The sequence below is a fragment of the Rutidosis leptorrhynchoides genome, chromosome 8, assembly GCF_046630445.1.
Source record: "Rutidosis leptorrhynchoides isolate AG116_Rl617_1_P2 chromosome 8, CSIRO_AGI_Rlap_v1, whole genome shotgun sequence".
In the NCBI taxonomy this organism is placed as follows: Eukaryota; Viridiplantae; Streptophyta; class Magnoliopsida; order Asterales; family Asteraceae; genus Rutidosis; species Rutidosis leptorrhynchoides.
The window spans coordinates 307472372-307482629 of NC_092340.1; the positions used below are offsets into that span (position 1 = coordinate 307472372).

Below are 10258 nucleotides of genomic sequence, written 5' to 3' on the forward strand. Positions count from 1 at the left end.
ACTTAATATTGGAAGCCTTAAAGCTTTTAATTTCGCCTTAGTGTTTAAATGGTGGTGGCGTTTTTTAAACAACCCGAACGACTTGTAGGCTAGAGTTGTTAAATCGATTCATGGGCATAATTTTCTTTCGAATCACAGCAGCTCGTCAGTTTGGGCTTCGATCATTTCTGTCTGTTCGAATATCACGAATAAGAACATGTTAGCGACAGATTGTTTTCGTATGCTAATAGGGGATGGTCATCGTATTCGATTTTGGCATGACATATGGGTTGGAAACGAACCTCTTTCGCACCGTTTTAAAAGAATACTTCACTTGGATTCAACCCCGAATGCGTTCATCTCTGATAAATGGGTTGATGGTAATTGGCTATTCACTTGGGTTAGAGATTATTTAGGTGGAAGAAATGAGGTCCTTATTAATAGTCTTTTCGGGATTATTGGTAAACCTGTTTTGTGTGATCGCCCGGATTCTTGGACATGCTCGTTGAATAATGATGGTTGTTATACAGTTAAAAAAGCTAGAGAGCTTTTAGATCGCATGCTTCTTCCGACCTCGCAAGTTAATACTCTTTGGTACATGTTTTTACCTAGAAAAGTTAATATTTTCTTATGGCGTTTTCGTTTAGATTCTCTTCCTGTTCGTTGGAACCTATCCGCGAAGGGGATTGATGTTTCTTCTATTGTTTGTCCGTCTTGTAATAACGGGGTGGAGTATAGAGATCATTTGTTTTTCGAGTGTGATGTGGCTCGGGGTCTATGACATAAAATTCGTATCTGGCTTGATTGCGATATGCCTCAATTTTTATCTTGGGATTCTTTTTTGGCATGGTTAGAAGGTATTCGTTTACGTCCATTGTCTAAAGATCGGATCATTGTGGTTATGGTGACGTCTTTGTGGGCTTTATGGCGGTTCAGGAACGATGTTGTTTTCTTAGATTCTTTTTGTAACAAAAGTAGTTTATTTGATTTAATTAGATTAATTACTTTTCGTTGGATTAAACATAGAGGTCATTTAGTTTCAAACTGGAACTCATGGCTTTCTATGCCTTTGTAATTTTCCCTTAGCGCCTTCCTAGGGATCGTTTTTAATTTATAATTATTCTTTGGCCGTTAAAAAAAAGAAAGAAAAAAGAAAAGTATCGAGTTCCTTACAAGCGGTCTAATAAGAGTGTATAAACAAAACTAGTAAGAGTGTATAAACAATACAGTAGTAGCAGCGTTCTCAGAATCATTCTAGAGGCATACTAAATGCACAACTCATAAAATCACCATCAAGACAGCATCAACGATGTGAAACTTGATCCAGAATATACACATTTTAACTTCGAAAATACATAGGAAGCGATTAATTCAGTTAAAGAGTGAAGATCTCCTAATCTGCGGCCCCTTAAAGTTCTGTTCCAGCTCCAAGTATGCGACGCACCATGATTTTTATCCTTCCATTTAATTTTATATTTATATCTGAATAAGCGTAAAAAAGGAAACGTGCACCCTAATGATAATATTCATACAAATAAATAAAATAATTTTAATAAATTTTTATTTACATATGTAGTAACCGTCAGACCGTGATATTGCTTTTATGTTATATTCACTACGAGAAAAATTATTAAATGACAACCATATAATTTTGTACCGATCATGGATCTTGTAATTGTCTATTAAAAAAATATTACATTTTTTTTTCTTTCTAAAAGCCAATTTATACGAGATTTATAATTAGTGAATATATATATATATATATATATATATATATATATATATATATATATATATATATATATATATATATATATATATATATATGTAGTGGACCAATCCATGGATAAACACTAAATGGGGTACAAACTGGATAAGTGAATATGGGCCTCACATTTCATATTTTTAATAAAAAATTCAATTTATACTGAAAAAACGTGGAGGGGTATTTTCGAAATTTCACATTTTAATTTCGGTATATTTTATCTTTTCGCCTCGTTCATTCCTCTTCTGTTCGTTCTCTCTCTTCGTCATCAATATTCATCATCTTCATCATTAATCTTCAACATATATTCATCAATTCAACTTCAATCGTAGATTCAATTTCAATCGTTCATTCTTAATTTTGTAATTTCTACTTTTAACTTCAATCGTTCATCCTGTTACTTTCGATCTCTTTATTCATCATCAATATTCATCGTCTTCATCATCAATCTACAACATATACTCATGGATTCAACTTCAATCGCATATTCAACTTCAATTGCTCAATCTGATGGTTAAGTTCATTCGTATCCTCTTTTTTTTGTTTTACGTAAATTAGTTTTATGTTTAAAATTAGGTTTAATTTATATACGTCGTTTGTTTCATTTTTTGTAGTTCATGTTATTACGAATTCGTCTAATGAATCAGCTGCTGATTTTGTTCCTGATACGTTTTCTAGTACGTTTTTCATTCATCATTCATCTGATATTTTATCATTCATCCAGTCTCTTTTTATGTTTATTGTTTTTCATATGAATTATATATGCATTTTGATCAATGATAAATGTAATTTTTCTGTTTAATATATATGTTTTGATTGATCAGTGAAATCTGCTTTTTTAGAGTTTTGTTCTATAATAAATGTTTTTTTATAGACTTTTTTAGTGCTCTTTTGTTTTTGTTTGTGTTGTATGATAAACTATACGCAGTTTCATGTACTTTTGTACCATTCATTATGTATTTTTTAATCATTCATTATAACTGTAGGCAGTTTATAATATATAACATTCATAATTTGTTTTTCTTTCATCATTATGTAACATTTTAATCTAATTATTGTATGAATTTTTTTATTATTCATCGTAAACTTTATGTTGTTTCATTTTTTTTTCACATTCATCATGTATCATTCATCATTCATCATTAATCATTCATTCTTTATCATTTATGATTCATCATTCATCATTCATGCTTCATCAATAATCATTCATCATGTAAATTATAACTATTTTTATTGTATTTTTCTTTTATAGGCACCAACTCTGTCTGTAGAAATCATTTTTTGTCTTCTTATGAGGATGAAGGTTCTGATGAAAAGAAATTGTGGTTTCCTAATGTTCCAGATCATTTTAATCCTGTTATTGGTTCCGTGCTTAGATCATGGGAAGATTGTTTATATTTTTATGACTTATATGCTGAGGCTGCTGGGTTCAATATTAAGAAAGCTTCTGAAAATAAAGATGAAGATGGTTCAGTTATTTACCAAGTTTATAGGTGTAATAGGGCAGGTCGTCCTCCCTTGCTATTGTTAATCCACCTGCTATTGTCAATGCATCTCAATCTGCCCTTGATCCTCATTCTTCCATTCCTGATAAACCTGCAAAGCGAAAGCGTCAGCGTAGGAAAGTGTCTAACCGTAAATCTTCTAGTATTAAGGTCGAATGTGAAGCTTGCATTAGATTCAAACTTATTGAGGGTAAGATTGTTATTTTTAAGTTTTTTGAGGGGCATAGTCACAAACTCATAACTGAAAGGAATAGGAAATTGTTGAATAAAAGGAGGAAGTTGGATCCTGAACACATGGAATTTCTTTTCAAACTCAGTACTCGATCAAATATGGGTGGATTTAAAGCTCACACACTTTTTAGTGCTCTTAGTGGTGGTATTGATAATGTTGGTCCTTTGCCTGTAGATTTCAATAATTTTCATCGTGATTTGATCCAATCTCTAGGTGATACTGATGCACATATTGCTATTGAACAACTGCTTATGAAGAAAAATACTTTACCTAACTTCAGTGTCGAGTATTATTGTGATCATAATGATTTTTTACGTGGGGTTTTTTGGGTTGAAAATATTTCTAAGTTGAACTACAAAGAGTTTGGTGATATTGTTGGCTTTGATGCTACATATGGTACAAATATGTAAGTTTTCTGTAATTCGTATCACATTATTTTTGTTATTTATCATTCTATTTTTATCATTCAACACTTTATTTTTATCATTCATTTTTCATCATTCATCATTCATCATTCATAATTTCATCATTCATCATTCATCATTGATTTTTCTCATTCATATTGACAGATTACTTATTTTTCTTTTTTTTTAATCCTAAACTTGCATTTTATTTTGATCATAAATTAACCAAATAATTATTATTTAAGACATTATTCATTCATAATATCATTCATTAAACATTAAAAACATTACTGAATGATTGAAATACTTTATTTTTATCATTCATCTTATAATTTTTATGTTTTTTACATGATTTTTTATTACTGATTTTTTATTATAGGTATAACATGGTTTTTGTACCTCTCACTGGAGTTGATAACCATAAGAAGCTTGTTATTTTTGGAGCTGCTTTATTAGCTAGTGAAAGCAAAGAATCGTTTAGTTGGTTTCTTGATTGTTTTCTCAAAGTTTTTGTGACTGAACCGGGCTTAGTGTCCACTGATCAATACCCAGCAATGTTGGAGGCTATTAAAATAAAGTTTAAGACTGCGCAGCATCGGTTATATATGTGGCATATCAGTCAAAAACTTGAAAAAAGGTAAATTTTCTAGTTTAATTCATGTTTTGATATCATTCATTTGTTTTATATTATTTTTTTGTTTTATAGGTTGGTCGTGAGTTGTTTTCAAATAAAGATTTTCGTAAGCAAATGAACAACATATTCTGGAATCAAGAGTTGAATGCTGAAAAGTTTGAAAAGTGTTGGCAACATGTTTTAGATGAATTTGGCTTGCATGATGTCGATTGGTTTAAAGATATGTATGATATGAAGGAGAAGTGGATACCATATTTTTTTCGAGATACACCAATGGCTGGATTGATGAGAACGTCATCACTTTGTGAGAGTGAAAATTCATTCTTTATAAAATGCAAGAACAAGCATTCTAAATTGGTGGAGTTTTTTTTCACGATTCGATGTTGTAGTTGAAAAGCAGCGCCATAACAACACGGTTCTCGAGTTTGAAATGGATAATAGATCTATTAATTGTGTTACCAATAAGCTAATTTGGTTGCATGCTAGGGATTTTTATACACCACCCATGTTTCTGTTAGTTCAAGAAGAAATATTTCAGTCTTCTATCTCTTGTGTGCAAATCAGCTCAACCATTGAAGAGAATGAAGACAAACAATTATGTGTAATTGAAGAGAAATTTCCTCTTCCTCGTCTAAACTGGAAATATAGGGTCAGCCCGATTTAGAGTTTAGAGTTTAGGGTTTAGGGTTTAGTGTTTGGTGTTTTGGATTTATTTCATAAACCCAAAACCCTAAACCCTAAACTCTAAACCGTTCGTGTTAAAAACTCAATCTAAATCCTAAATCTAAACCCTAAATCTAAACCCTAAACCCTAAATTTCTAAACTCTAATATCTAAACCCTATAAACCCTAATATCTAAACCCTAATATCTAAACCCCAATAGCTAAAACCTTAAAATACGTTCGAAAAACACGATAATTGTTATATATTACTTCTTCGAGCGTTTTTCCGCCAAAATAAAAACATTTATCACAAAATGTCTATACTAAATGTTCATATTTTCATCTTATCTATAATGTTCGTGAACAAAGTTTTTTCAACAAACGAAAAGAAAAAAAGTTTTTGCTTCCCCCCGCTTCTCCCTGAATGGTTACTTCCCTCTTGATCATACCATTATATATATATATATATATATATATATATATATATATATATATATATATATATATATATATATATATATAGGGGCAGAAACAATGGGGAAGTAACCAATCGGGGGAAAGCAAAATTTTTTATTTTTTTTTCGTTTTTTTTCTGGCATCAAGATCACACGAAAATATGAACATTTAGAAGAGACACTTCGTGATGAATGTTATTATTTAGGCGGAAAAACGATCGACAAAAATAACATTCAAGATAATATTGTTCGTGAAGAATATGAACGTTTTTTTCTTCATGTTTTGTGAAGTAAAATTTAGCCCGATTTAGAGTTTAGGGTTTAGGGTTTGGTGTTTTGGGTTTATGCCCAAAACACCAAACTCTAAACTCTAAACCCTAAACTCTAAACCGTTCGTGTTAAAAACTCAATCTAAATCCTAAATCTAAACCCTAAATCTAAACCCTAAACCCTAAATTTCTAAACCCTAATATCTAAACCCTATAAACCCTAATATCTAAACCCTAATATCTAAACCCCAATAGCTAAAACCTCAAAATACGCTCGAAAAATACGATAATTGTTATATATTACTTCTTCGAGCGTTTTCCCGCCAAAATAAAAATATTTATCACAAAGTGTCTCTACTAAATGTTCATATTTTCATCTCATCTATAATGTTCGTGAACAAAGTTTTTTCAAAAAACGAAAAAAAAAAAAAATTTGCTTCCCCCCAATTGGTTACTTCCCTCTTGATCCTACCCCTATATATATATATATATATATATATATATATATATATATATATATTGGTAGGATTAAGAGGGAAGCGGGGGGAAGCAAAAACTTTTTTTTTTTTCGTTTTTTGAAAAAACTTTGTTCACGAACATTATAGATGAGATGAAAATATGAACATTTAGTAGAGACACTTTGTGATAAATTTTTTATTTTGGCGGGAAAACGCTCGAAGAAGTAATATATAACAATTATCGTGTTTTTCGAGCGTATTTTGAGGTTTTAGCTATTGGGGTTTAGATATTAGGGTTTAGATATTAGGGTTTAGAAATTTAGGGTTTAGGGTTTAGATTTAGGATTTAGATTGAGTTTTTAACACGAACGGTTTAGGACTTAGGGTTTAGGGTTTGGTGTTTTGGGTTTATGGAATAAACCCAAAACACCAAACCCTAAACCCTAAACCCTAAACTCTAAATCGGGCTAAATTTTACTTCACAAAACATGAAAAAAAATGTTCATATTCTTCACGAACAATATTATCTTGAATGTTATTTTTGTCGATTGTTTTCCCGCCTAAATAATAACATTCATCACGAAGTGTCTCTTCTAAATGTTCATATTTTTGTGTGATCTTGATGCCGGAAATTTTTTTTCAAAAAAAACGAAAAAATTTTTTTTTGCTTCCCCCCGATTGGCTACTTTCCCATTAATCCTGCCCCTATATATATATATATAGTGGTAGGATCAAGAGGGAAGTAACCATTCGGGGGGAAGCGGGGGGAAGCAAAACTTTTTTTTTTTCGTTTTTTGAAAAAACTTTGTTCACGGACATTATAGATGAGATGAAAATATGAACATTTAGTAGAGACACTTTGTGATAAATGTTTTTATTTTGGCTGGAAAACGCTCGAAGAAGTAATATATAACAATTATCGTGTTTTTCGAACGTATTTTGAGGTTTTAGCTATTGTGGTTTAGATATTAGGGTTTATAGGGTTTAGATATTAGGGTTTAGAAATTTAGGGTGTAGGGTTTAGATTTAGGATTTAGATTGAGTTTTTAACACGAACGATTTAGGGTGTAGGGTTTAGATTTAGGGTTTAGATTTAGGATTTAGATTGAGTTTTTAACACGAACGGTTTAGAGTTTAGGGTTTGGTTTTTTGGGTTTATGGAATAAACCCAAAACACCAAACCCTAAACCCTAAACCCTAAACTCTAAATCGGGCTAAATTTCATAAACCCAAAAAACCAAACCCTAAACTCTAAACCCTAAACTCTAAATCGGGCTAAATTTTACTTCACAGAACATGGAAAAAAACGTTCATATTCTTCAGAACAATATTATCTTGAATGTTATTTTTGTTGATCGTTTTTCCGCCTAAATAATAACATTCATCACGAAGTTTCTCTTCTAAATGTTCATATTTTCGTGTGATCTTGATGCCGGAAAAAAAAAATTCAAAAAACACGAATTTTTTTTTTTTTTGCTTCCCCCCGCTTCCCCCCGATTGAATACTTCCCCATTGATCCTGCCCCTATATATATGTATATATATATATATATATATATATATATATATATATATATATATATATATATATATATATATATATATATATATATTGTGTTTCTTTCTAGCCAGGTTCATTATGTGTAAAGTAATCAAATGCGAATCGAATAGTTTTGTGCCGATTATAAATATGTGTATATTAATGTTTAATAGTAATTAATGTAAACAATTACATACAGGCTGGTTTCTCCTCTTAATTTTTTATTTTTCATTCCTACATTAAATTTATAATTTTGATTTCATGAAGTGAATGAAATGCAAAGTACCACTACAACGTAAATCAGAAATTTGTTATCATAGCAATATTCCATCGAAACGCACGAATCACCCGTAGCTAGTTTTGTTTAAATAGTGTGTTTATACAAAAGTTAAATGTAAAAAAATATAAGATGAGTGATAATAGACAATCATTTTTTATATGTACATAATTAAACATTTTGAATATTGTATTGTACAAACGAATGTAAAACATGTTTGATTTTTTACATATAAAGGTTATGTCATCACTCAAAATAAAAACATATCACTCCGTTATATGATACAAAAAGTATTCAGTTGCATTTAATTTAAAAAACCTTCCCCGCTTAATACGCGCTTTAAACCAATTTGTCTACTTTTTTTAGTTTATGCTTTTCCCTATTTTCGATTTCATGTTCTCACCCAATTGTCACAAACATTCATTTCTTCAATTCATATTTATCTCATACCTCCAAAACACCTTTCTTTCATGGACACCACCATTAAACCCACATCTACATCTCGTAGCAAACTCTCTAAAACCTTTCACAAAGTTCTTCCTTTCAAGAAATCAACTAAATCCCTCTCAAACAATGGCTTTTGCATACTCCTTCCTCATGACAACAAGTTCAAGAACTCGGACCCTAAAAACGACTCTACCAGATTCAACATGGATAAAGCTGAACTCCGTCATAAAGCTGCAATGGAGGCTTTCGTTGCCAAACTTTTCGCTAGTATTTCGTCCTTGAAAGCCGCTTACGCAGAGTTACAAGCTGCACAATTTCCTTATAATGGAGAGGCCGTACAATGTGCCGATCAAGGAGTAGTTGATGAGCTTAAAATTATTTCAGAGATGAAACGAAGTTTCTTAAAGAAACAAATCGATTCGTCACCAGCTCATGTGACTCTGTTGCTTTCAGAAATGCAAGAGCAGCAGAGTTTCATGAAAATGTACGAAATAACAATGAATAAAATGGAAAGAGAAGTTAAATCAAAAGATTTCGAGATTTCTATTCTTAAGAAAAAGTTGGTGGAACTTGATTCCACCAACAAATCGCTCGAATTCAAACTGAACTCAACTGGTTGTTTTCCTATATTGGATAACGTAAAGTTATCCGATCTAACTACATCAAACTTCGTTACTGTTTTGCACTACGCGCTCAGATCATTACGAGATTTCGTAAAGTTGTTGGCGCGTGACATGATCAACGCGCATTGGGATATGGACGTGGCTGTAAAAGCAATCGAACCAAACGTCACTTTCTCGAAAGCAAGTTACAAATGTTTCGCCATCGAATCATATATCGCACGGGAAATGTTCGACGGTTTTAACGATAACGACACCAACGAAGACCGTTATCAATGGTTTAATCGTTTCAAAAAAATGAAATCCACGTCAACAGTACAATTACTAAAAGAAAGCGTGAGATCCGCGTTTGGGAAGTTTACACGCGCAAAGTACATGCGATTGGTGCATCCAAAAATGGAAGCATCGTTGTACGGAAATTTGAGTCAAAGAAAGACGTTGAACACGTGGCAGTATCCCGATACGGCGTTTTTCAGCGCGTTTATGGAGATGTCGAGGCGCGTGTGGGTATTACGGTGTTTGGCGGCGGCGTTTGATAAGGAAGTGAGGGTGTTTCAAGTGAGGAAAGGATGTGTGTTTTCGGAAGTGTATATGGAAAGTGTGAATGACGAGACGTTTAATGGCGAGTGGCGCGTGGGGTTCACGGTGGTGCCGGGGTTTAAGATCGGTGAAGCGGTGGTTCAAAGTCAGGTGTATGTAACGCCGGCACGGTGATTAGTCCGGCCAAAAATTGTTTGAGATTGTACAGTTTGTAAGTGATTTATTATACGTAGTATCAAGTATTATACGGTGTAATGTTTAGTTCAATAAGCGTATTACAATTATATGCTTATACGTAGTAGTTTATTTAAACTTTTATCTCTTCGTTTTACCATATTTCACATCTTGAAAAATGATTAATGACAAAATTTCATTGCACTATTCAAAAATAAACTTTTATACGTCTAAGTTTATTATATTTGAATTAAAATTCAAGTGAATGAATTGTATAGTATAAATATTCACTTTTTA

General features: G+C 31.8%; 2 protein-coding genes across 2 annotated transcripts; both read left to right on the forward strand.

Moving 5' to 3' along the window:
* The first annotated feature begins 2208 nt into the window (after nt 1-2208).
* Nucleotides 2209-5183, forward strand: LOC139864399 (protein FAR1-RELATED SEQUENCE 5-like). Its single transcript, XM_071852976.1, has 8 exons — nt 2209-2257; nt 2359-2421; nt 2619-2678; nt 2997-3171; nt 3252-3887; nt 4265-4448; nt 4592-4823; nt 4909-5183. The coding sequence occupies exons 1-8, from the start codon at nt 2209-2211 to the stop codon at nt 5181-5183; spliced, it is 1674 nt and encodes a 557-aa protein (XP_071709077.1).
* Nucleotides 5184-8599: 3416 nt separating this feature from the next.
* Nucleotides 8600-10033, forward strand: LOC139864777 (protein GRAVITROPIC IN THE LIGHT 1). Its single transcript, XM_071853346.1, has one exon. It carries the CDS (start codon nt 8651-8653, stop codon nt 9959-9961), a length of 1311 nt encoding a protein of 436 aa, XP_071709447.1. The 5' UTR covers nt 8600-8650; the 3' UTR covers nt 9962-10033.
* The last annotated feature ends 225 nt before the right edge of the window (nt 10034-10258 follow it).